This window comes from Grammomys surdaster, unplaced genomic scaffold (assembly GCF_004785775.1).
Source record: "Grammomys surdaster isolate TR1022 unplaced genomic scaffold, NIH_TR_1.0 271, whole genome shotgun sequence".
NCBI classification, from domain to species: Eukaryota; Metazoa; Chordata; class Mammalia; order Rodentia; family Muridae; genus Grammomys; species Grammomys surdaster.
The window spans coordinates 7,059,949-7,087,641 of record NW_021604712.1 but is presented as its reverse complement, the minus strand read 5'-3'; the positions used below and the strand labels follow the sequence as shown (position 1 = coordinate 7,087,641).

The 27,693-nt window shown below is 46.8% G+C and overlaps 1 protein-coding gene across 1 annotated transcript in view; it reads left to right on the top strand.

The window, feature by feature from the left end:
- Positions 1–6,103: 6,103 nt before the first annotated feature.
- Fam169b (family with sequence similarity 169 member B) overlaps positions 6,104–27,693 on the top strand; it is a 61,417-nt gene continuing 39,827 nt past the window's right edge. The window contains exons 1-3 of the mRNA XM_028776688.1: positions 6,104–6,116; positions 9,332–9,462; positions 13,902–14,001. Coding sequence (XP_028632521.1) covers positions 6,104–6,116; positions 9,332–9,462; positions 13,902–14,001 — 244 coding nt within the window. The remainder of the gene's footprint in view (positions 6,117–9,331; positions 9,463–13,901; positions 14,002–27,693) is intronic.

The window sequence follows — 27,693 nt, the reverse complement described above, 5'->3', positions numbered from 1 at the left end:
CTTTCCCCTTCCTTTCCTTTCTTCTCCTCTCCTCTCTTCTCCTTTCCTTTCTCCTTACTTTCCCCTTCCTTTCCTTCCTCCCTCCCTCCTTCCTTCCTTCCTTCTCCTCATTGGCTTGTTTTTTGCTCCTGAGACCCGGTTTCACTGTGTAGCCATAGCTGGTCTGGAATTCCATCTGTAGACCAGGCTTATCTCAAACTCCTAGAGATCTCCCTAGTTCTGCTTCCTGAGTATTGGGATTAAAGGCATGTGCCACAAGTGTCTGGCCCGCTACAAATTTTCTAAAAGTACTTGGTTGCTGATGGAACTCCCAGACGTGAGCTCAGAGTCATGACAGGTCGTCACCTTTCTAAGCATGCTGCTGGCACCAGAATCCCCTTTTTGGCTATCACTAGCTTATGCCAAGCATATCTGGAGACCTAGTGTTTCACAACAAGCATCAGGGGAAATAGAATTATATACTGGGAAAGAGGTGCAGGCAGACCTTAGGTCTTGAGATGTCTGAGGAGTGCAGGATACTGACTCACGTGGTTCCCTGGTGAGAATCGGTTTTTTAGTCTTTTTTTTTTTTTCTTAAAAAAAAACAAAACAAAAAACAAACCCAACACACATGTATGACACAGTGCACCATGGAACTCAGGGGACAACTTTCAAGAGTTAGTTCTCCTGTTCCACTACATGAGCCTGGGATTGCTGGGGTTGTGTGAGGCTTTGTGGCAAGTGCTTTGAGCAAGATGCCATGAGATATCTTGCCAAGTTTTCTTTCTTTTTTAGATATTATTTCCCTTTCTGAGACAGATTCAACCATTCTCCCTTGGGCCCTCCTTGGAGTTTGTTGAGTAGAGCATGGGTATCCTGTACTTTATGGCTAATATCCACTTAGAAGTCAGTACATACCATGCATGTCCTTTTGAGTCTGGGTGACCTCACTCAGGATGGTATTCTTTAGTTCATCCAGTTTCCTGCACAATTAATAATGTCTTTTAAAAAAATATCCAAGTCGTATTCCATTGTGTAAATGAACTGCGTTTTCTTTATCCATTTGTCAGCTAAGCGATATCTAGGTTGCTTCCAGTCTCTGGCTATGGTGGAAGATGTTACAGGGTGTGTGTTCCTCCTGACTCCCACTCCTGAGTTCTGAGGTTACAGATGTGAATTATTATACCTGCTTCTGTAGTGCTGGGCCTCTGCAGTGCTGGGCCTCTGCAGTGCGGCCTTTGTGAGCATCCTTCCAACCTTGCAGCATCCCCAGTCCCTTCTTTTAATTTTAATTTAACTTATGTTGAGACAAGGTCTCACTGTGTGTCCCTGACTGTCCTGGAACTTGGTATGTAGACCAGATTGGCCTCATACTCAGAGATCCTCCTCCCTCTGCCTCCCAAATGCTGGGATTAAAGGTGTTTAATACTGTGCCCAGCTGACACACAAAATCAGCCAGTACAACTGACCCCTTGTCAGCTTGACATACAAACACATCACTATTAAGCCCCAATCCTTACTTTCTTATTCATCCCCAAGATCTAAATAACTTTAACAGTCCCACAGTCTTTACAAATTCTTACATATTAAAATTTCAATCCCTTTAAAATAGCCAATCTCTTTTGAAATTCAAAGTCTTCTTACAGTTCAAAATCTCTTAACTGTGGGCTCCATTAAAATACTTTCTTCCTTCAAGAGGTAAAAATATCTGGACACAGTCACAATCAAAATCAAACTCTAACTGTCCAGTGTCTGGGATCCACTCATAATCTTCTGGGCTCCAAAGGCTTGGGCCTCTTCTCCAGCTCTGCCCTTTGTAGCACACACGTTGTCTTCTAGGTTCCAGCTGCCTGTCCTCCACTGCTGCTGCTGTTCTTGGTGGTCATCTCATGGTACTGGCAGCTCCAAAACTCTGCTGTCTTCCGCTACAACTAGGCTTCACCAATAGCCTCTCATAGGCTCTCTTCATGGTTCCAAGCCTCAGCTCCTTTGCATGACCCTTTCAGTCCTGGGCCGTCAACTGCAACTGGGCTGCCCCTTCACCAATGGTCTTAAATGGCCTCTCACGGTGCCAAGCCTCAGCTGCTCTTCATGATGCTTTCATGCCTTCAAAGCCTGGGTGACTCTTACACTTTACCAAGTCCAGCTGCAGCACAGCTATCTCTGGAACACAGTTTCTTTGTGCTCTCAGGAAACACTTCTCAGAAGATTTCACCTCAGTGATGCTGGTCTCTCTCTCTCTCTTTTTTTTTTTTTTTTTTTTTTTTCCGAGACAGGGTTTCTCTGTGTAGTCCTGGCTGTCCTGGAACTCACTCTGTAGACCAGGCTGGCCTCGAACTCAGAAATCCGCCTGCCTCTGCCTCCCAAGTGCTGGGATTAAAGGCGTGTGCCACCACCGCCCGGCCATGCTGGTCTCTTCTTAATCACCACTAATTTCTTAGCTCCAGCTAACCAGCATCAACTGTCCAGGTTAGTGCAAAGGTTTGCTTTAGTCTTTCTGGTATCTTGTTAATCACAGCTGATTCTTCAGCCCCAGCTAACCAAAGCCACAGAATCTTCACAACCAAAACAGCAATGGCTCTGATAAGAGTCTTTAATCATCCCTCTAAAATCTCACAAGCCAGGCCTCCATCGTTTGCCCTGTTCTCAACATTATCTTCCAAGCTCCTACAGAACATCCCATAGAGCTCTTAACACCCAATGGCTCTTCTAGCTCAAAGTTCCAAAGTCCTTACACAGTCCTCCCCAAAACATGGTCAGGCTGTCACAGGAATACCCCACTATGGTGGTACCAATTTGTCTTAGGGTTTCTATTCCTGCACAAAACATCATGACCAAGAACTAAGCTGGGGAGGAAAGGGTTTATTCAGCTTACACTTCCACATCGCTATTCATCACCAAAGGAAGTCAGGACAGGAACTCACTCAGGACAGGAACTCACACAGGGCAGGAACTTGGAGGCAGGAGAGGATGCAGACGCCATGGAGGAATGCTGCTTACTGGCTTGGTTCCCCTAGTTTTCTCAGCTTGCTTTCTTACAGAACCCAAGACTACTAGCCTGGGGTGGCACCGCTCACAGAGGACTGGGCTCTACCCCCTTGATCATTAATTGAGAAAATGCCTTACAGCTGGATCTCATGGAGGCATTTCCTCAAGGGAGTCTCCTTTCTCTGTGATAACAACTCCAGCTTGTGTCAAGTTGACACACAAAACCAGCCAGCACACTGGCCTTTTTATTTTACTTTTTTAAAATTAAGCACATTGGGCTGCAGATATAGCTTTAGCAACTGTGTGTGTGTGTGTGTGTGTGTGTGTGTGTGTGTGTTTAGCTTGTGCAAAACCATGAATTCAGTCTCTAGCACCAATAAACCAGTAAATAGATAACAAGATAAAGGTGAAATACAATTTTCAAGTTAATAATAAGCCTCTTTCCTTTGCCCCCTCCCCCAAACAGTTTCTTTGTGTAGCCCTGACTGTTCTAGATAGAACTGCTTTGTAGACCAGGGTGGCCTCAAACTCAGAGATTTGCCTGCCTCTGCCTCCAGAGTGCTGGGGTTAAAACCATGCACCACCACTGCCTAGCACCGTCCTCCCCCTTTAAAAATTTATTTTTAAGTGCATAAGTGTGTTTAGCTTACACGTATATCTGTGTGCTATCTGCAAGCTGACAGGTCTCTGTGGAGCCAGAAGAACATGTTGGATCTCCTGGAACTGGAGTTACAGAATAGTTGTGAGCCTTTAGGTAGGTGCTGGGTACTGAACCCAGGTCTTGTGGACATGCAGGCTCAGTCATCTCTCTGGCTCCAGTAAGGTATCCTTTCATGGGTTCCTTGGAGGCTCTAGGTCTGCATTTGTGAATTCATTGTTTTGAAACCTCATCCATTCTACAGACCTGGCCCTATGGACTGTATTGTGTTGAACCACATGCGCCTGCCTCCAGTCAAGTCAGGGATCCTGATGAGGTGGCTTTCAGACTTTGAGAGATTTAGATGTTTTGGGGATGTCCTTCACTGTGTTTGCAGAGCACACAAAGCTGTCCTGCTGCATGCTTCTAAAGTTTTCTGCTGTCCGCCTATGTCTGGTGAGAAGCTAGTCTTTACTCTCTGTGGGGCCCAGAATTGGTCTTTCACCTTCCTAGGTAGTAGATTCTTCTCTAATAAATATTCTGTTCTAGAATAATCTCATCTTAGAAGAAAACTCACTTGTGAACAAAAACAACAAAAAAGCCGCTTGCATTAAAAAAATACAGAAAACAAATACACAAGAAAAATTTTCTATCAGTGTTCCCTTCTCTAGTTCCTTTTGATGATGAGAACGGAGTTTAGTTTTGTGTCCTTGCGTTTTTTCCACATTATCTGGAGCAAGAGTTCTTCTTACTGTAATTGAAGAACAACAACCCAGATGACTAAAAGAAGAGAAAAGAAAGAAAATCCTGAGCAACTGCCGCCAGCTTTTCCAATGACATAATGCCCCATAGTTACTGCCAGGTAGTGGCTTTCAATAAAGCCAAGTTTGTAAGACCAGGACTAGTAAAATTGGAAATATTTCCTTGATGTGTCTCAGGATAATAGTTTCATCTTAGAAAAATGGTGCTTTGCCAAAATGAAAGCTTTTCCCTGATCTTTGTGGTAAGGGAGTGTGGGGAGAGTCTGGTGAAAACGGTATACTGAGTCCGTGAGCAAGGGCAGATCGTTGAGCCTTCTGGCGTCTATGTTAACTAGCATTGCTGTTTACATGTAAAGGACCATGCATCTCTGGGCAACTATCTGAACGTTAGGCCTTTCTGGATTGACTGGTGGCTGACTTGCTGGGCTGTGGGTGACAAGAGTCTCAGCAGCTCTCAGGAGTCAAGCTTTGCTCGGGGAATGGCAGACCTGTATTTCCCCTAGGAAAACACTCTGAGACGTACCATTATTTTTGTTTTGAGGGTGAGACTGCCAGCATGTACTCAAGTGAATTCATAAAACGGGGCTTTATCCAGGAATTTAAACTTCTTTACAGTCTGCAGTGAGGTATTTCTACTGTATGCCTTTTTAATAAAAGCGTTTAGTGTTCTGCTGTAGAGATTACATTCTTTTGGCTTTGGAAAAGTATTTCCTGTTCGGTTTGAGCCATGAAGGCCTGTTGGGGGCTCACATCTGGAACCCATGGGGGAAGGGCCTGTCTTCTACCACCAGAATCAAGAATGGTTTAACCCAGCCCAGACTTGTTTACTTCCCAGAGCCCCCTGGGGTGGGGGCTCTAGCGGGGTGTGTGGTGTGTGTGTGTGTGTGTGTGTGTGCTGGGGTTTCTGGGTCGGAGGAGGAGAGTCCCCTTTTTCTGTTCGTTTTGAATATCTATCCCTTCTCCTAGTTGGGCATCTCTTCCTCCTGAGAGACCAGTCACACACCTGTATAGCATAGAATAGAGTTTATTCAGGGCATGGGGAGAGGAGCCAAGAGGGTAGTAGAGGCAGAAAGAGAGAGAGAGAGAGAAAGGGGGGGGGAGGGAGAGAAGAAAAGTAGAGTAGAGGCTGGCCATGACCATGTGGAGAGAGGGGGAAGGGAAGGGAGGAGGGGCGAGGGGACAGAGAGAAGCTAGAGGTTGCCAGGTAACTGTGGGGAGGAGCATACCTGGCTGTTGCCAGGTAACTGTGGAGGTGGAGTGTAGACAGAATACTAACAAACTCCTGGGGACAGACAGCATCTGGGGAGCACTGCCCACGGGTTCTTGTGGGGGTGTGGGGGGAGTGTCTTAACCTGCAGGGTAAAATGATCTCATGTTGTGAACAGGGCATAACACATTCATGACATTTGTCCTGCCCACACATGACCAGATACAATGCCACTAGTTGGCAGGCACCTAGCCTTGGCCCTGATGGCCTTGGATGGTGGATGGGTGCCTTGTCCAGCAAACCTGATGAGCATGAGGCCAGCTTCTCCATGGGGCTGATCAATACATGTTCTTTGTCAATTCTGCAATCCACACCTCACAAGGGGATTGATGGTCTGGATATGAGTATCTTTCCTAACACATAGGCCCGGAAGCAGAATACAGATCCAGGTCTGGTCTCTCTGTGCCCCTAGGCTGGTGTTCCTGGGGGTGAGGGTGGATATTTTGAGAGTGGTCGATCCTGAAGTTGGCCATGGACAAATGCGGTATCAGAGTGTACCTGAGGTCCAAGCAGCTCACCTGCTAGCTTTTCTTAGTTTGTTAGCACGCTCATTAGATCTTGTTGCATACTCATGAGAAGCCACGTGACCAAGTCTGTGAAACAGCCGTTAATATGGAAAGCCGTGGAACAGCCACCCACATTTCCTATAGGCTTCCTATGGGAAAGGCCTGAGCGTGGGTCTTTGTGGTAGGGCTGGGAGGGGTGCAGAGCTGTGCTTCACGAGCCCCAGCTACTCTCGTTGTGTATGAGTTAGGAAGTGACTGAGCTACAACAAAACTGAGGGACAAGTTGGAAGGGTTTTGGCTATAGGACAGAGAGGTGGTCAGGCCATGTCAGCTCCTATCCTAGGTTGAGGTGGTATTTGAACTTAGGACTCTGACTCATGGAATCCTTGATCTTGTTTTTTTGGGGTTTACGAAGGCTCCTCAGAAGTGCTGGCTGTAACCTGTGAGCCTTGAGGATGGAGTTGCAGAAATTTGAGTGTAGGGGTTGCAAGAGCCCACTGGGTGCCCCGCTGTCAATGATGGCAAGCTCTGACTTAAACATTTAATGTAGTCTGAGTGCTTTACACAGAACTAGGAATCAGACAGGCCTAGGTCCATGCTTCCTTATTCTCTGTAATGACGCCTTGCTTCCTTCCCTGTAAATTGGGAGGCAACCAGGATACAATGAGAGAAGGCTGGTCACTCAGCTGCCTCTTGGCAACTGGAACTCGGAGAAAGTTCATTGTCGCTGTTAATTTTGTATGGATGGAGGTTAGATGGACAGGAGGGTGAGGTCCGAGGCTCTTATAGGAAAGCTGAGACCTTGCTCTAAGTGAGGGGTGGACTGGAGGACAGGTGTAGGCTGAGTTTATCTCTGTGACAGACTTGAAGCAGTCTCTGGGTAATTTGATGTCCTTGGGGTCTATGTGGCTCTTGAACAGTCATGGCAATCCCAGTTAAGAAGCAGGGCAGGTCTGCTTGGGCATAGGGTCTGCAGGCCTGCACTGTTGCTAACGGAATTGCTGATCATGCTGGACTTCCTTGAGCACATGTTGTTTTGTGTAGAGGGTATGCGACTTCTTCACCAACCAAAGATCTTGGCTTTATAAAGACATATCCCTTTTGTATTCACTTAGTCATTGTTACCAAATAAACCACCAACTCTTGATGTCTTTATTTTTAAATCTTCTGACAGTGCACTTCTAAGGACATGTGTGTGTGTTTGTGTGTATATGTGTGTGTTTATACTCATGCTTTATAAAAAATTGAGTAGTGGAAGAATGTCCAGTTTTCCTTCAGTATCTCATTGGTGATGGCTTCAGAGACAGCCTTTAGACACCTGAATCTGCCTGTGTTCAGGTCCCTTGCAAAATGGCTCATTTGTGTGCAGCCTATGCGTGTATTCCTGGATATCCTAGTTTTATCCAGGTGAGTTATAGTTCCTAATACATAGAAGTAGTTGCTATATTTTACTCCTTAGGGAGTCATGATAAGGGAGTCATGTCCTGTGCAATCCCCCACCTCCACTACCCAGCATTTTCAGTCCATGGTTGGTTGAATCCATGGATGCAGGGCCTTCCGACAGAGGCTGTCTGTCTCCACTCAGCTCTTGGCAACCTGCGTATCCACCCAGGAAAGTGGGTCTGAGAGTTTGGGCGGCTGCAGCCATGCCCCTGTCCACCAACCTTGGCATCTTGTATGCCTTTTGAGTTCTCCCACCGGGAGCTGATTGGCAGAGGTAAAAATTCCTCCGAAGGCAAATGGAGTGAACTGAAGGCTTGAACTTTTTGCTATTAACAGCATTCTGGATCCTCAGAGTGGCTTCCGGAAACAACGGCTCTCCAGAGAGAATGGGAACCTGAGATGCCACAGAGGCTGGAAGCTGGGCTGCACGTCCAGATTGATCTCTGTGAGAGGGAGATAGGTGGATTAGGAGGAGGATTAAGAGGAGAGAAGGAGGAAGAAAAGGGAGGGAAGCCTGCTCCCCTCCTAGGAGGCCAGGAGGTGAATCACAGACAGAGATGGGCTGTGGTCCACAGAAAAAGCCCTGAGTCCCTGTGCACGTCAGCCAGAGACTGGCAGCACCTTTTTTGCTCACCGCAGAAAGGGGCAACTGATTGCTGCTTCCAAGAACTGGATGCTGCCAATTTGTTTGATTATTCAGGGGAATCTGCTTCTGTCAGAGATGGGATGGGAAAGAGATATAAGGATGGTTGCAGAATACCTTAGTTTCCTTGCAAGGGAGCAGAGGGATGTGCTCCTATACTTGCAAGCTACAGTACCCTCAGTGCCTGGTGGCAGGGACAAAGGGGAGAACCCTAGGGACTTGTATAGTGACTATAAACTAGAAAATGAATAGCTTAAGTCACATGTGACAGAAGTGTCAAAGTTGCAGCCAGCCATTCTTTGCCTTCAAGGAGTCTGCTTGTGTTCATGGTCTCTGAGCCAAGAGCCGACCACACTGAAGGATGGAAAATCATTCAGTTGTTTGAGTATATGACTGAGGGGGTTTAAAGACAGTCTGGGAGGGAATGGGTGAACATAATTTTTTGATTTTTTTTTTTGCATGTTTTTATGTGTTTCTATGTGTATGTGTGCAGATTCCTGAAGGTGTGCGTTTGTGTTTGTGTTGATGTGTGCACATGCATGTGGAAGCCAGGGTGTCAACCTCAGGTGTCATTACTTAGGTGCCACCCACTATCTACCTTTTTTGAAGACAAAGCCTTTCATGGGCCTGGGACTATTTGATTAGGGAAAGCTGGCCTGTGTCTACCTCCCCAGGGCCTGGTTGACAAGCTTTTTTCTTTTTTTCTTTCTTTCTTTTTTTTTTTTTTGGTGGGGTTTGGGGATGGAACACAGGTCTTCGAATTTATATAGGGAGCCATTTACTGAGTCATCTCTCCAGTCCTGACTATGATTGTTAAACCAAACGATTCCTTTAAAAACTTGAAATAGCCAGGTGCATGCCTTTAATCCCAGCACTCCAGAGGCCAAGGCAGGCAGATAAATCTCTGTGAGTTTGAGGCCAGCCTGGTCTATAGAGTGAGTTACAAGACATCCAGGGCTATATAGAGAAACCCTGTCTTGAAAAAAAAAACAAAAAACAAGCAAACAAAAACTAAAACAAAAAACAAACAAAAAATTATAACAATTAACATTCCTTTTAGTGACAGAGTGAAACTAATTTTATCCCTGGTTTCTTTTTCTCCTATAGAGGCTTACCCTGTGGATATCCTGGAGGATGACCCAGAGGGCTATCAGGCAGCAGCACAGGCCTACTATGAGTTGCGAAGGGAAGGAGCCCAGACCTCAACGGAGGTTATCTCCCTTTCCACTGGGGAGCAGGTATGTTTAACTTTCCCTGTTCAATCTAATCATAGAGAAAACATCTCAGATTTAGAAGAACAAAGACCAACAAACAACACAAAAAAGACACTTCTGGAGTGGATACTAAAGAAATTTGTATAATGGTACTTGGACCTGCCAGCTATATAAATAAAGACTCAGAAACTCTATATAATTTTAAAGCTTTTAGGCTTTGGGCTGGAGAGATGGCTCAGTGGTTAGTTAAGAGCACTGACTGCTCTTCCAGAGGCCCAGAGTTCAATTCTCAGTAACCACATGGTGGCTCACAACCATCTGTAGTAGGATCTGATGACCTCTCTACTGGTGTCTGAAGGCAGCTACAGTGTATAAAATAAATAAATCTTTAAAAAACAAATTTAAAGCTTAGGGCTCCCTCCTAGCTATTCTAACCTGACTAATTCTGGCCTACATTCCACCACATGGCCGGGTCTACATCTCTGTTCTCCGAATTCTCCACCCACCATCTTACCATCTTTTTTTTTTTTTTTTTGGTTTTTCGAGACAGAGTTTCTCTGTGTAGCCCTGGCTGTCCTGTAACTCACTCTGTTGACCAGGCTGGCCTCAGACTCAGAAATCTGCCTGCCTCTGCCTCCCAAGTGCTGGGATTAAAGGCGTGCGCCACCACTGCCCAGCAACCATCTTAACATCTTATCCGCTCGCTTCTGATTTCCTCTCCCAGAGACCCTTTTTCTGCCCGGAAGTTCCGCCCTCCATTTCCTGCCTTGCTATTGGCCAGCAGATCTTTATTAAAGCCAATAAGAGGTAAAGAAGGTAAAGAAGGATGAATATTTATAAATTATCCGACTGGTGATGGGCCATTAGCTTTTACGCAGAGATATACCTTCACACAGTTTACCCTAACAAATTCTGCTTTGGTGCCAAGGAAACCCTTCACTAGGATTCTGAAGTTCTGAGTGTCAGTCTGGTGGGACTGGCCATGGGGTGGGATATAAACTAGAATTAGTCAGGTTAGAATAGCTAGGAGGGAGCCCAAGTTAAAGGCTTAAGCTTTAATATATATGTGTTTTTGTGTCTTCATTTATGTTGCTGGCGGGTCCATTCCTGTGGGAATCCCATCTCTACCACTTATGAGCTCTGCGGACTCAAGTGCTTTCTCCTTTCGGCTCTTGATGGTCTCATTGAATTCAAGGCATAACATCACTTTGCTCGTGGGGTTGGCACAAGGGTTAAATGAAATGCTATATGTCATGCCCAGCCGAATCTCAGTTTCTTCATTTTAAAATGAGGGGAGTCTCTGCCCTCCGAGGTTTGATTCAGTTCTGATATGTGACCTGGAATGAGCCACTTAACAATAGTTTTGCATTGATGAGATTCTGTGCATTGTGAATAAGTTCTGCAAGAGGACACAGAAGACTGGAAATTTTTTTTGTTGGGATTATGGCAAGATTTAAAAATAATGTGTTATGTATGTGTGTGTGTGACCGCGCGTGTGTTCGTGCACACATGTATATACATGTTGATGTGTATGCATATGTGTAGACTCCAGAGGACAACCTCAGGATACACTTATATACAAAATACAATCCGCTTTGTATTTTGAGACAAGGTCTCTCACTGGTCATAATTAGGCTAGGCGGACTGGACAGCAAGCCTGGGGCTCTATCTGCCTGTTTCTACCTCCCCAGGGCTGAGTTTACAAGCATGTAACGCTGCATCTTTCTTGTCCTTTTGTGTATGCTATGGGGGAACAAACTCAGGGCCTCCTGCTTACCAAATTTGCATTTTCCTGACTGCCCTCTCCCAACCCTGACTGTTTAAGACTGTTTTCCTCACCATGGGCAGTATCTACATCATTCGTTTTAGGTGTGGATCATTTCACTCCTGCCAGAAACGGTTGTGATCTGGCAGGCAGAACTGGTAAAGGAAAGTCTTTGTGTCCCAAAGTTTATGAAAACAGCGGCTTGTGCAGTTATAAGCTGTGGCTTCCTTGAGATTTTGGAGGTGGGATCTTAGCGGTAAGTCGCTCTTAGAAGAAGGTGGGAGACCGACCTCAAGTTGGTGAGCTCCGGTGGGAGCTTGCTGGCCTCACGTGCTTTTAGCGCCCCCTAGTGGATCTCTAGCAGAAGGACACAGGGTTCTATCGGATACTGCCTGCCAACATGACTACGGACTTCTTCCTTCCTCCTTTCCTAAAAAGAAGGGAGTCAGGAAAAACCCACCATTTGCTTCTCTATTTTAGTGGTGAATAAGGAAGCAGGGCAGGGGCAGAGGGCAGTGTACCATTTGGCACAGTGAACCAAGCTCTCCAGGAGAAAGCCTCCTCCTCACAGTTTACCCAGTGGGGACTTTTGCTCTCCAAAGATTCTGTGGCTGAAAGGAATGACGAGGAAGTGGTTTGAGGAGATACCATGTCTTGACTTTCTTCTTTTCACAATTAATTTTTTTTCTTGTCTTGACGTTGCATTTAAAAATGCTTGCTGACTTCTCTGTTTTTTTTTTTTTAAAGTATGTGTTCATTGTATGATGTTTAAGGCCTACAGTAAAGGACAGAGGGAGCAAAGCCATGTGTGGTTAACTGTCATAAACATGTTGATGCGTTTCTTTATTATTTTATTTCTTGTTGGTCTTGCCTACTCTTTCTTTCTTTCTTTCTTTCTTTCTTTCTTTTTTTTTTTTTTTGGTTTTTTTTTTGAGACAGGGTTTCTCTGTGTAGTCCTGGCTGTCCTGGAACTCACTGGGTAGACCAGGCTGGCCTCGAACTCAGAAATCCACCTGCCTCTGCCTCCCAAGTGCTGGGATTAAAGGTGTGCGCCAACACTGTCCGGCCTTTCTTTTTTTTTTTTTTTATTGGATATTTTCTTTATCTACATTTCAAATGTTATCCCCTTTGCTGGTTTCCCCTCTGGAAACCCCCTATCCCATCGCCCCTCCCCCTGCCTCTCTGAGGGTGCTCCCCATCCACTCCGCCTTCCCACCCTGGTATTCCCCTTCACTGTAGCATCGAACCCCCACAGGACCAAGGGCCACTCCTCCCACTGGTGCCCAACAAAGCCATCCTCTGCCACATACGCAGCTGGAGTCATGGGTCCCTCCATGTGTACTCTTTGGTTGGTGGTCCAGTCCCTGGGAGCGCCGGGGGTTCTGGCCGATTGACACTGTTGCTCTCCCCACGAGGCTGCAAACCCCCTGAGCTCCTTCAGTCCCTTCTCCAGCTCCTCCATCTGGGACTCTGCACTCAGTCCAATGGTTGGCTCTGAGCATTTCTTTATTTTTACTTTCCACATTTTTTTTTTTTTTTTGAGCCAGGGTCTTGCTGTGTAGCCCAGACTGGCTCCGAACTTGGCAACTTCCTTCTCCATCATTCCAAATGCCATGATTTTTTTAAACCTACTTTAAAAAGCAAAAAACAAAAAACAAAAAAACCTGGGTAAGGTTCCCTTCTGAATATGATGTGTCTACAATAAGTATCTTTCCAGGTTGCTGCGATGTTTTGTAAACTTGGTGTTTAATGGTCTTGTAACAGCCACCCCTGCGGATGAGCCCCTGGAGGACATTTCATTAAAGTCATTCCAGAAGAGGGAGGTACCCAGATGTCTGCCAGCCCCCCGGGATTTGCCAGGAAACAGTTCTCTGTAATGGTGGTGGTCTGCTGTAAACTTTTTTTTTACAAGAACCTGCCTGCCTGGCTCGACTGCACGTTCTTTTCTAATTTTCCTATATTCTCAGTTTTCAAAACAATGTTGGTGGTGGAATGTATTGACCTTCTTGTGTTAGGAGCTGGGAGCAGAGGGTTGGATGTTTACAAAGAGGGCTTTAGATGTGGCCCTCACAGGTAATCTGGTTCTTCTCGATGATTAGCAAAACCACCTTGAACTGAATCTTTCCATTGTGGGGCTTAAGGACAGGGCTGAGGCTGGAGGCTCAGACATAGTATACATTTCAACGGCTGCTTTCAGAGCTGGTGCTGGGATCACAGACAGCAGGGGCATCTATGGAGGTGGGCACGGCCTGGGTGAGTTCTACTGAGCGGCTACCAGGGCTCTAGAAAAGATGAGAACGACACCAGAGTTGTCTGTGTGAGGTGGAGTGAGGCCTTGCAGGTTGAGGCTCAGGGAGGTCCAGGATGGAGAAGGCTGCAGGAGCAGCAGTCACAAAAAGGGAGAGAGCTTTAAGGGTGTTTGGTAGTGGAACAGGTGTCGGATCCATGGATTGATTGACAGGTGATCTTGGGATGGGAAGGCTTGCTGGTGGAAGAGAGAAGCAAGACTGTTGCCATAGCCAGGATGGCTAAGGCTTCTCTCTCTCTTTCCTGCGTCCTGCTAAGTTTATCTCTGTTAATAGCGTTCCTTCAGTGAACACTTTGCTAAGTAACTGCAAGTCATTTCCTCTGCCTTAGCGATGTGAGAGAGAAGAATAGTAATTTCATTTGCCTTTTTTTTTTTTTTTTTTTTTTTTAGGTCAGACTTGAAACTTCATCTCTTTGTTTTTGCATGATGTACCGCGACGAACCTCAACATAAAATCCTGGTTTTGGTTAATCCCCAGGACACAAAGACAGGTTGGTAGTGTTTTTTAAGGTTGATTTAGTCATTTATCTGCATTACTGTTTTGTCTTTGTGCGTGTCTGTGTGAGGGTGTCCGATCCCCCAGAACTGGAGTTACAGACAATTGTGAGCTGCCATGTGGGTGCTGGGAATTGAACCTGGGTCCTCTGGAAGAGCAGCCAGTGCTCTTAATTGAGTCAGCTCTCCAGCTCTGTGTTAGTAGTTAGTAATGGATGTGTGGTGTCTGTGACTGAGCTGTACCCGAATTTGTTGAATTTGTTGTTGTTGTTTGTTTGTTTTTGAGACTGGGTCTCTGTGTAACCCTCACTGTCCTTGAAATGTAGACCAGGCTGATCCTGAAATCACAGAGATCCATCTGCCTTTGCCTCCCAAGTCCTGGGATTAAAGACATGTGTCACTACTGTCCGGTGAGTCCTGGGTTTTCAAAACAGTGATCATGATTTTGTGGTATCCGGTATATGGGGGTTTTCAGCGTTTAGGGATGCAGTGGAACATTCTTATTTATCTTTATTGAGACATGGATCGCTTTGCATGTCTCTCACCACAGTCCCTACCCAGAGCTGCTTTAAGGCCACTCTTGCCATTTCCATTAACCAATTAACAGCGGTTACAGAGCTGTGGGCACTGGGTAGGACACTGTTGGGACATCCCCATGACCTTGTGGAATGAAAGGGTCATTCTCATCTCCAAATGTAATGAACGAGGGCCTCACAGAGGTCACGTGGCTTGCCAGAGGCCCTCAGCTAGAGCACGGGAGGGCTCAAGTTTTGCAAAGTGACAGTTGGGTGGGGGTTCTGTTTCTGACGGTGGTGACAGTTTGGTCTGTGACTCATTTACCCTTCCCCAAATTGTGGAGAGAGGATTTGTGGCAGGCTTCATGGAGTGAGTCCTCTGGAGAGAGGCTCAAGCATGATCAGCTGCACCTGAGGCAGAGGTGTGGCGACTGCAAGGGAGCCTTATTGGGAGGAGATCTAACAGGTTGGTCTGTCTGAACCCAGTGCACCAGCGAGCTGATGGGAGGCACCTATCGAGTGACCTCACGGCAAACAATCCTTTGCGGCATTTTTCTTGTTTATTTTGCCTTTACCAATGCCAAGGGTTGTTTTCCAGTAAGTCGTAGTAATCATATCATACGGGTAATACACTTCTTAGTTAGTTAGGCCTCCTGAAATGGTGACATTTTGGGATTTTAAGTCATTAACTGTTTTCAAAGGAGGCGTTCTCCAGTTCTCCGCCTCCTCTGGAGAAATGCTTTTGCTTGTCCCTGACTGCCTGGAGTTTAGGCTCAGAGGATCCCGTGTTCCAATGATGTCACAAAGTCCGAGGTGATGTCTTTGAGGGCAAGCTGTTTAGAACTATGCAGGACTACTCTTCACGCTTGTCTTCTTGCTAGCTGGAACAGAAGCGTGCTGAGTTAGTGGTCTGGGTGTTGGGTGGGGGGGGTGTGATGACAAAGCCTCCTTATTGCCCCAGGGCTGACAGAAGTTGTGCTAGAGCCCTCCTGTCACAATGAGGGCGCCTGCTTGCTCTCCATCCAGCAGAGCCGTGGCTGCCCTGAAGAGAGGGCCCACGATAACCTCAGGCTTTTGATGCTACCTTGAGTTTGCAACCCCACTACCAGGGGTGGGGAAGAGGAGTCCTTCAGTGCATCTCTAAAATAATTCATTTTACGAAAATGTCCAAATGCCAGCAGCTCTCCCGCCCCATTGTAGAACATCGAACAAGAATCTGGCATAGGGCTTTAAAGACGGCCTGCATGATGTAAACACACAATGGATTCTTAGAAATCTGTTTCCCATTTGCACTGTACTTAATTTTCTGTTGCCTTTTGAGAGTATACCCTTATCCATATTCATCGTGTTAAGGAATCTCACTGTGGGCCTCATACTTGTATGTAAAAGTGCTTTAAATAAAGTTTCCGTATGACTTCCTGCTGCTGTGGGCTGGCTGCAATTGTTGTTGATTTTAGAGGAGCTTTCATGCACTTGATGCCCTGTGCACTCCTTTAGAAGGCATCTTGAGGTCTTCAGAGAATGCACATCTTGGAACTTGCAGACCCTAAAGTAGAAGGACTCTTCACAGCTCTGCGCAGTCAGTGGGTCCCTTACCCTTGTGGTAAGCTGTGTCTTTGGACAAGGGAATTGCTGGCTCCTGTACCATTATCTTTGCATTCCGGTGAAGGCAGATGGGAGTTGCGAGTTTAAATGGAAGCTAAAGGAATCAGAAGCTGTTTGATCGGCTCTGCGTATGAGTTAATTATTGATAACTGTGTGTGAGTTAATTATTGATAAGCCGGTTGACTCCGTTACAGTGACTTCCGATAAGTCTGTAAGCAAATGAAAAACATCCTGGAAGGGCAAGTTCCCCAGTGGCAAGCAGTTGATGCTGATGGCATCTTGCTCAAACGCCGGCTATGACAACCATCCACCATTTCCCCTGTAGGGAATTGCAGTTGCGGTCTGCCTAAAGGTGGCTTCGGAAACAGGGCTTCTTGTCTCTGCCGCTTGTGAGCATTTATTCTGGTTTTCTACATAGCAGCTGGTTGATATTCCCTAAGGGAAAGGAGACATAGGTACCCAGCATCTTTCTTGCCTAGCTTCTCAAGGGCCTTTATATACTTTTTCATGTTTTATTTATCTATTTATTAATTATTAATTAATCTCAAGTGTTTATGACTATATAAAATAAGTCCTCATGCCAAATGAGAGGCGACTTCCCCCCCGTCTTTATGAAATCCTAAGCACTCACCCTAGGTTCCATGATTACCGTCCCTGGTGACCTTTGCTTTTCTCATTTCTTCCTGTGTCCTGACCGTGCACTAGGATGAGCATGGATTTGGGTGTCGAGTGAAGCATTAGGAAGTCACACATGTGTCAGCCGGGTTGTCTGGCTTCTCTGAGCATCAGGTTTGCCATTTCCAAAACGGAGAACATGTTATGCTTCCCAGGGTACTTGTGGAAACTGAATGACTTATGGCAGAAAAGATGACGCTTTGGGACAGTTCCAGCAGGGAGCAGGATCCCCATAGTCAACCAAAGCAAACCTTGGTCTTCTCTTGATCTTTGCATGTGCACTGATTTGCAAGATTTCAGAAGGATATGCTCACATGTTAACTTCTGGCCAAACTCTGTAAGGTGGAACTGTGTCCTCAGAACATCCTGCTTGCCACGCCACAGGCAGTTTAATTTGACTCTGAACTACATTAACTGTAAGGTTGTTCTTCTACAGACCCCAAAGTGCCTATTGTGTAAATGCTCTGCACTTGGTCCTAAAACACCATCTGATCAGGGGTAGGCGTGGGGGGGGGGGGTGCATGTGGCCATCCTGAGTAAAAATGAAGGTAGCCATTCTATCGAGGGAAGATGCCAGGAGCCAGCTGTGGTATAGTGTTGCTGGAAGGGAAGGCAGTGTTTCTAGTGACCTCTGACCTCTTTCGCCAGCCAGGCCATGTCCGTAGCAAACATTTGTCCATGTGTTTGTGTTTAGGAGACAAATGGAAGGCTGGAGCAATATCTGAGGAGACCAGGCTGCAGATAAGCAATGCAGGGGACCAAAGCTCATGGTGGGAGCTGGAGAGATGGCTCGGCAGCTAAGAGCTTTTACCAGAGTTTGAACTCAGCATAAACAAGCCAGGTGTCCCACATCCTCCTTTAACTCCAGGTCCAAGGATCTGATGCCCACTTCTGATCTCTGCGTGTACATATACACACTCACATCACACTCACAAACACTACCACACACCACAACTCACAAATCATACTCTTATACCACACACATAGGCACACATACACACATACCCAGTCCCACTCACATACTCACACCACACACACACCACTCAGACATGTACAGCACACTCATACTCACACCACACACATTCATGTGTACCACCCACCCCCCACCCCACTCCCCACACACACTCATACACTCACACTATACACACAAATGAATAAACAACTAGAAGATAGTCTTTGAAGTTATATTAAAATCCCAGGATCCAGGGCTCTGCAAAGTAGGTTTTAGCCTCTGTGGCTGCCTTTCAGAAGGAGAAAATGGATCGTCTTTGATTAATTCTATTTCAATTCTAAATCTATCAATTTGTCTCAACTTCAAATATATCAACCATTCAATTCTAATTATTTTGTTTTCACTTCTTAAGACTGTGTCTTGTTCCACTATTAATCCCAGTTTAAAACAAGAAGGAACAGGCTTCTAGTCCGATGTCCTGAGCTGGGTTGAGATGGTTCTTCCTAAGACTTTGATCTGTGGAGCCCTGTGGGCAGCCAGGCCGAGAAGAGGACACGTGGTGTCCAGACAAGTGAATTATTGCATCTGGGAAGCTCTGGTTCCTGCATCCTGGGCTGGGCTGTTCCATTTTGGTACAGCTCAGGCTATAGGGCACAGCATGCTGATATGTCTGCCATGTGTCTCCTTTCTGATCTGGTGCCTCCCACATCTGGGCCATCCAGGTGGGCGAGTGGGTGTGGCCTTCTCACCGGGTGGTTCTTCTCAAGTTTGGGGTTTCCTTCTTTCCTGCTTCTCATTCTCTGACTGTTGCAACTGTTGCTCTTGTAATGTTTCTTCTGCAAAGTGGGTCACCCAGGAACTTTTAAAGTCATGCCTGATCCTTTCTCAAAGCCACTGCATCACTTGCTCTTTCTAGTCCATTCCTGACTTCCTATGCTCTTGGGAAGAGTAGGTTTCAATCCCAGGATGATCTGGGATAGGTTATGGCAGCTGTGGGATAATTTCTGTGAGTCTAGAGCCACTTGCCTTGGTGGTAAGGATGACTTTCTGAGACTGCCAGGTGTTTGACATTTGTATTAGGGTTCTGTTCTACACATCTGTCTTAGCTAGGATTTACCGCTGTGAGCAGACACCATGACCAAGGCAACTCTTATAAGGACAACATTTAATTGGGGCTGACTTACAGGTTCAGAAGTTCAATCCATTATCATCAAGGTGGGAGCATGGCAGTGTCCAGGCAGGTATGGTTCAGGAGGAGCTGAGAGTTCTACGTCTTCATCTAAAGACTGCTAGGAGAAAACTTTCAGGCAGCAAGGTTGAGGGTCTTAAAGCCCAGGCCCACAGTGACACACCTACTCCAACAAGACCACACCTCCAAATAGTGCTACTCCCTGGGTCAAGCATATTCAAACAACATCTGTGTCTAGCCTGTTTGCCTTTTGCCCCTCCTTCCCTCCCTCCTTCCCTCCCTCCCACCCTCCCTCCCTCCCTCCCTCTCTTCCTTTCTTTCTTCCCTTTGTCCCTCCCTTTTCTTTCTATCTCTCTCTGTTTCTGTCTTTCTCTTTCTTGTGTGTGTGTGTTTGTGTGTGTGTGTGTGTGTGTGTGTGTGAGAGAGAGAGAGAGAGAGAGAGAGAGAGAGAGAGAGAGAGAGAGAGAGCGCATGTGTGGATGTCAGAGGACAGCCTTGGGTGTTGGTCTTCCACTTTGTTTGGTATAGGGTCTTTATTGTTACACAGTGTCTGCCAGGCTATCTGGGGACTGTCCTGTCTCTGTCTGCCATCTTCTCTTAGGTGTACTTGGGCACTTACCTAGCTTATGCAGTGCTGTGGCCATCCCCACCAGAGTCATACAGGGTCTTCGGGGATCCGGAGATAGGTCCTTCCCTATGGGATACAACCAGCCTCCTTTACAGTCACATCTTTGTGACAGAAGACACTGTCAGATGTCAGGCTTCTCTGGGAGCTGTGGGACCACATCACTGTCGTAATCCTCAAGTTTTCTTTTCTTTAGCTCTATTTCTGACAATGTTTGTTTTATATACTTTTAATTAATTAATTAATTAATTAATAATTAAATGAAGTGGCGAGATGTTACTTGGCAGGCCAGCAGGGCAAAGACTGTCCAGAAACTGATAAAATTCTGTAACTGAGTCACGTGACAGACACACAGTACTAGAGTGCTTCGGAGGTTTCTGGAATGAGATGGCATTGCTGAAGTCAGGGATAACCATAAGTGGTCCTTGGCAGGAAAGTGGAAGTTCACAAGGGGTGTGAACTCCAAAAAGGTGCCCACTGCTGCTTCCTTGACTCTCTGTCCCTGTCTCCTGGTGTCCGGCTCAATAGTGCCATCTATTCTTCATGCTCACAGAGGCCACTGGCTCCTGTGACCTGCAGGGCACACGGACTTGGGCCTTTGGCAGCTGGTACTTCTGGGCTTGGCCCAAAGCTGCTCTCTACCCTGTAAAGTCTGGCTGTGAATCTTAGCAGTTCCCTTTTTGAAGGATTCCAGGCTGATCTTTTTAGTTATCCTATTATGTTCTTGGCCATAGCTTACTCTGGAGGCCATGATGGAAGGGTGGGATAAAAAGCACAGAGATCAAAAGATGCCTGGTGATATTCTATATTTAGGAGAAATGGTGTCAGGTGAGATCAACTGGGGTCTTTTCCTGCATGGTCTGTGGGCAGCAGTGGTAGAGAGGAAGGAGTAAGAGTATACTGTGGGTAGAGGGGGGCTGGACCCGGATGCTCTCCTGAGTGGGACTCCTGTAGGTATCCCTTCAGTGTGGGGCACATCAGCTTGAAGCTGTGTACACGTCACTGCCTGTGGCTCTGGTTACTCCTTGTGGCTGACTTTCGTGGGTAGATTATAAGCACTCTGAAGGCAGGAAGTGCCACTCAGATCTTCTGGCTCTGTGTGGTGTTTGCCAACCCGAGAGGATGTCTGACACGTGTTCCTGAGTTTTCTATCCAGGGAGCTGTGACACACAGTGGTGGCCCAGGCTCAGAAACAGCAAGCCAGACAATTCCGGAGACAGGAGACTGAGGTGATGGTGTAAACAGCTGTGGCTACACATTGACTTCTCTCATGAGACTGTCTGTCTTTTCCCCTCTTGGCTCCCAGGACATTTTGTGACCAAGCGTAACATTCACTCTTGAAATTGCTTCTAATTTATTTACAGTGTTTGGTGATTGCACGTCATGTGCGCCCTGAGAAAAACAAGCAGGGAATTGAAAAATGATGATTTTTTTTTTCCTGGAAAAACATGTCCATTATAGCCTGCAGTGACAGCGAGTGCCAAGCTAAACATTCAGATGAAACCGGAGCCTCTGTGTAGACAGTCCTCTGAGGGGGCTGTCTTGGTCCAAGGAAGATTGCGACACTAAGACCAGACCTCTGTGCTGCCTTTGGGGCAGGTGGTTGGTGTGCAGAGTGGAGGGTCAGATGTGAGCTACACCCCAGAGGGGCTTGGAGGGCTTTCTCAGGACAGAATGACCTATCTGGGGCAGCCCTCACTCCTGAACAGGCTATCTTGACTTTGAGGAGGGCTTAGAGACAGAGACTGGCTACGGAGTGCGTAGATCTGTGGATTTCTTAAAGGGAGGTACGAGGGATGGACTGGGATCACCCCAGCTCTCTTAGCAGACTGAGCCTGTCCACTTAATCTCCAGATGGATGGTTTATATGCCTCTAGTAAACTCATGGGTGGTGCCCCTGGGAGTTTTGTCCTTGTAGCAGAGTCAGTGGAGGAGAAAATACAATTGTTTTGTCCCCAGACTCTAAAACAGAGATGTAGGGTGGGATATGTCCGTGAGCGTCCCCTGAGTTAGTAGGTACCCTGTTGCTTCCTGTGGCCCAGCAGACCTAGTGTTTGTCTGTGTGAGCTGGTGTATGCATTTAAAGCCACACAAAGATCGCTATCATACTGTTGTATACTGAATTGTGTAAGCTGGGCTGTAGGAGCCCCACTTAGATAGTTCAGACCAGTTAAAGGAGTAGAGAGGGTGGGTTCTGGCTGGAAACTCTTAGGTATCCATGTTTTGGGGCAGCTAAGATGCTCTATGGCCCCCAGAATCTTGTTTTCATTGGTCTGTGAAGGAAGCGGGCCAGAGATCTGCTCACAGTGGCAACCATGTGTTTTGGGAGCACCTGTTGGTCATGGTTTGGGCTTTCCTCTTCTATTCACTGTTAATTTATGGTACTTACTATGAGATGGATTTAAACCGAGGGAAAGAGCATACCAGGAAGACATGTCATTCATACCAAGGAACTTCTGGTATTTGGAAACTATGAAGGCCAAGGAAAATATTTACAGTGACCAGAGTGGAGCCTTTGTCCTGAAGGACAGGGATGCCTTTGCTCCCATCCATGCGCACGAAAGGTTTTCATCAGTGCCACTAGGGCATCTGTCTGCATCTCTGTGCTTTCTGAAACTCTGGGAAACTTGGTGAGTTTGCCTTGGTCCACCTTGGCAATTTTGAGGTTCCTTTCCTAGATAGACTAGAATGTTTTTTTTTTTTCTTGCCCTGGTATTTCTTAGTTCAACTGTACTTCAGGAGTTAGGTACCACACCCACCCTCTGCTCCGTCTCCCCTGAATTAAAATCTAGACCCGTGAAAAACAAAATGACTTGAGGCAAGAGAAGCCTGAGACACACAGGAGGTGGGGGGCATGTGCTGTCAATGTCCTGCAAGCCAGATGTTTTCTTCTCATGACAAAAGGCACTCAAGTTCACCGGCATGTGGAGAAGTGTTTTCCTTTAAGGACAACATCTGTATGGTAATGGTAGCCCAAGTAATGCAATGTGACGGTTGCTATGTCAACTGGTGTATTTTCCCCTCCCCTAAAATTATTGACCAGCACAGCCAATGTTGCATAAAAGTCATGCAACTCAGTGGAATGTGTTTATGTGCCGGTCTCTGCCAGAACCTTTTCATCACTTTTTCCCCCCACTGCATGTATTTGCTTTTGGGAAAGATGGCCTGTCACTTTGGTTTAACTGTGTTCCTCCGCCCCAACCCCAACCCCAACCCAACACAGATATTTCTAAGATTTGTAACAGGCCAGTGGTGACATAAACTGCAGGGGAACAATAGAAAAGGAAGTAAGGAGTAGGGGGACTGAAACCCTTTTAGCTGTGATGAAGAAGTACAGACCTTGGGGCAGTATGTGAATCCTTTGCAGATGGTTCAGGGAGGTAAGATATGTGTTTCGGGGCAGATAAAGGATGCTTGTTTCTCTTAAATCCTTTATGAAGATGGCACGGGGCACCAGCTCTGTCTCTTTTACTCTGGGCTATATGTTCTGTGACCTCCTGGCTACCCTCTCCTTGCTGTCTGTGTAGCCCACGCTGTCCTTAAATTCCTAGTAATCCTTCTGCCTCAACGCGAGGGCTACTGGGAATATAGACATGTGCCGTCATGCCTGGTTTTCTTTGTTGTCTGTAATTGGCACTTCATGTTTCCCCACGGCCCTTGAGTCTCCCTGGTTAAGCCACCTATTTCCTTCTGCTCTAGCTGGCTGCCCTCTTTGCTGTCTGGGATAAAACTCACTACCAGTGGGTCCCTTCTGTCCCAAGCACCTCCTACTTTGTCAGCAGGAGTGCTTTGAGTTCGACCCTCACTCTTGGGGTTGTGTTACCTTCAGTCTCTACTCCCTATCTCTGACCTCACTCTCTCCTAATCCACTCTTTATGCTATACACACTTCATTCTTGAAAACAGCACTTTTTAAACACACAGCTTTAGATGCCACCGTTTTGATCTAGGAAAGCAGATATTAACCACAGTCTTCTTGTCTGCATCTATGTACGGCCACCCCTGTGGTCAGTGTTTGTGCTACGCCGGGACATACATGGCAACTGTTTGCCTCCAGGAACATGCCCCAATTACCCAGAGTCCTCGTCTGCGTTCTGTGAAGCTGGACACTTGCCTCTTTTGCTTAATCTCTTCTGTGACTTATTACTGATGCCTTGATCCAACTACTGTGGTCTCCAAGGCTGGACCCCGTCCCTTGGCTAGTCACCATCTGTTGCCTCAGGCTTGGTCTTGGAACATTGTCTCCATCCTTCCCAGACAGTCTTAAAATGCATGTCACACTGTCTGTCATGGCCAGGTCACCCTGCTGGATTTCTACTGATGAGCACAGTACCTGGCACGCAGTTAGATTTGCTGAATAGGTACCATGCATTTCACTTCCCTGAGTGGGAAACAGTTTGACAATATTGGCTCTGCTGAACTCCTCCCTTCCCAGACTCTGCCATTCAGTACCTGGGCCCATTCTCTCATTGGTCTCCTCCTGCTGGCCCCTCCTGCCTAACCTGTCCTCCTGCTGGCCCCTCCTGCCTTGGCCTCACCCCAGCTCTACATCACTGTTTTCCTGTCTGTTTTAACCTGTGGGGACAATGCTTGGAATGGGGGTTTTGGAACCAGTGAGACTTATCAGATTCACATCTCTTTCCAGTGGCACCATTATCACACATACAACCTTAAGCGGGGCTCTCAACCCCTGAGCCTCACCTGGGAAACAGAGTGAGCTTGTGTGGCCATGGTATGAGGTGCCACCTCTACCATTGCACCAGGTGCTCGCTGAGTGCTCAGACATGCCACTGTGTCAACCGTTACTACTTTACTAAAGGAATGGAATTGTGTTTCTCTCCTTCATTGGGGGTCTGAGTGGCTGTCAATCTTCTCCTGAGCACACCCTAGACTGGCCTTATTCCTTCTTATGGCTTTAGTGTTGGTGTAGACACACCTCCTGGGTTCTTTCTTTTCTCACATCTGGAATACCTGCCTCGGCTCACCACTGTCCCACTCATTCCTCTGGCCTTTGCATTCTCCAGGATTCTTGATTGAGTGACCCGCCTTTCCTCCCCTCTCCTCCCAGTGTGCCTAGCTTGAGTGTGCTCATATCTTATTCTGCCTTGTGACCAGGCCCTCTCTCTTTCTCCAGGCTGGGTGTTTCCTAGGATAGAGCTCACGTTTAGTTCCGCGGTGGATGTAGTGAGTGCTGTGCGCATGCTCCTTGTGTGTGTGCTTCATGGGGAACTGACGCTGTGGAATTTCCACCTATGGCAGGACTGTGTGCTATTTTGGTGCCTCACGCTGGAGCAAGTTGGGGAAGTGGCAAACAGGCATCCGAGCCGTCTTTCCCTGATTGATGGCGCTAATTTATCATTGCTCTTTTGCTTGTTGCTAAGTTTGTTCTTTGTCGTGGCCGGAACATCTGGCTATCATAGCCTGTCTTCTTAATCTGGGCATGCAGAGGGGTTCAGGACATCACAAGAACATGGCCATTGAATCAACTAAGCAGGCCTTATAGGGGCTCATAAAGACTGAAGCAACAAACATGACCCTTGTATGGAGCTGACCTGGATCCTCTGCATATATGTTCTGCTGTGTAGCTTGGTGTTCTTATGGTACTCTCAGTAGAGGGAATGAGCGGTTGTAGTGACATCTTTGAGAATTTTGGTTTCTTTAAAAAACACAGAAATACTATAAAAATGTGTTTTCATTTTAATCCCCAGGTATAGGAATGCAGGGCTGCTTTGGACTGTCCGCAGCAGCTATGATTTGCCTTGTGCTTTAGCCAAAGTGTGATTTTCGCCAGCCGCAGATAATTTCTGAGATTATGTGATGTTTGGAATTTGGAATTCCGGGAACTTTTCAGAGGGCACATACATGTGAGGGCCCCGAGAGGTGGGGTCAATGGTTGTTGGTCATTTAAGGAGGTTGTGGTTTGCTAGTACCTGTGGTCAAAGAAGAAACAAAAGGATAGAAATTAGATTCAAGGGTTCTCCTAATTCTTCTCTCCCCTCTATCTCCTATCTAGTGTTAGGAGGTGAAATCGGGGGGGTGAGGGGGGAAGAACCCACAAAGTAGCAAAGACCAGCTATAGAGGGTGGCTCTGACTCTTTTGCCTGCACTTGGGACTCTTTTCCTCCTACTGAGTGAGTTGCCTTGTCCAACCTTGATATGAGGGTTTGTGTCTAGTCTTGCTGTAACTTGGTAGGCCATGTTTGGTGGATATCCCTGGGAGACCTGCTCTTTTATTTGAAGGGAAATGGAGGAGGAGTGGATCTGAGGCAGGAGGGAGGTGGGGAAGGGACCTGAAGGAATGGAAGGAAGGGAATATAATGTATGAGTGAACAAAAGAAAAAAAAAGAAAGAAAATAGTAAAACTCAAAGAAACAAATAATTGAATGATACATAATTATCAGGGGATAGGGAGATGGGGAGATATTGTTCAGGGGGTAAAAAGTTTCAGTTATGCAGAATGGCAAAGTTCTCAAGGTTTAATTTAAGGCTTGGTGACAGAACATTAATAAATTGCATTTTGTATGTAAAAAAAATCAGCATAGTTATAAATGTTTGTAATCCCAGTGATGGGGGAGAGAGAGGCAGATCCTTGGGGCTTTCTGACCAACCAGCCTAGTCCAGTCGGGGAATCCCCAAGTTCAGTGATAGACCTCACCTTAAGAAATAAGCTAGGTGAGCTGGAGAGATGGCTGAGTGGTTAAGAGCACCAACTGCTCTTCCAGAGGTCCTGAGTTCAATTCTCAGCAACCACACGGTGGCTCACAACCATCTGTAATGGGATCTGATGCCCTCTTCTGGTGTGTGTCTGAGGCTACTGTGTTCTCATTCATATACGTAAGAAATAAGGTAGGTGTCACCTGCTGCCAACCACAAGCCCCTCCCTACAGACATGCGCATACATACGACACTCATCTGCACATGCACATCCACACACACAGTCTTGTAAGTTCCGAGCAGACGAAGTGTATGTCCTAATCAAGAGCGCCATGGTCAGCTTGATGCTCTCTGATACAAGAAAGGGATGGTGACAGAAAAATACATGAGGAGAATCTTGTCATTCCATTGGAGGGGGCGGACAGGGTGGCAGATAGCCAGCAGTGAAAGACAGACAGACATCTCTATGCAGACTTGGAGAGCAAGTTTTCCAAGGAGAGATGACCTGTTACGAAGTTGTTTTTTTTTTTTTTTTATTGCTTCATAGGAAGTGGAAGCGACAAAGGCCTTTTCACACCGCTTGCAGTGTTTTAAGGCAGGTGGAGGACATTTCTATGAAGCACAGGAGGATGTCTACACTTGGGGCAATGCAGTTTAGTGAGGCACATTCTCCCGTGATACCTGGGATGGAACCAGGGCAGAGGATGCTGGTTGAGCTGTGGATCGGGTCATAAGGCTAGTAATGGAGGAGCTGGTGTTTGAGGCCCGGCTGGCTTTGAAGTCTTCCTCCCTACACCAGGTACCCAGGGCTGTGTCTGGAATTGCTTTCAGCCGCCTTGCCCACTGCCTCTGCTGAAGTCCATCAGTTGCTGGGAACTGAGTGATTGACTCAAGGCCTTGGCATTTACAACCGTCTCCTTTATTTCTTCACCCAGCGGCTTGAGTTGTCTTGAATGTGGCCTTGCACTTGCAGGCAGGGCTCCGTGTCTCTACCGCTCATTGACAGCCTGTCTCCTCAGCCAGCTGAAGCCGTAACCAGTGATTCAGATTTTGTGGAGTTCTCTGAGGACACTGTCCTTCTCCCTCCCTCTGCAGTGCTGCTTTTTCCTCTGGGTCCCCAGTCAATTTCAGCATCTCCTTGCCTTGGTCAGGCAGCTAGCTGGGCTCTGTCTTCCTCTTCATGCTGCCAACCTCTGGAGTCGGGATGGAGGTAAATTCATCAGTCCCTGGGGCCAAGGTTCTGCGGATGGTTGGAAGCTCAGCCAAGGAGAGCTGAGTTTACTTGATCCCCTCTTGCCCGGGATGAATCTAGGCCACTGGGAGTTCACTTAGGGACTTCACTGTCTTAACTTGTTTGAGAAACCTTGGCTTGCCATAGAGCAAAATCCATCAGCAACAGCTTCCTTGTGCTCCGTGTCACCTGTCACTGAGAGAGAGAGAGAGAGAGAGAGAGAGAGAGAGAGAGAGAGAGAGA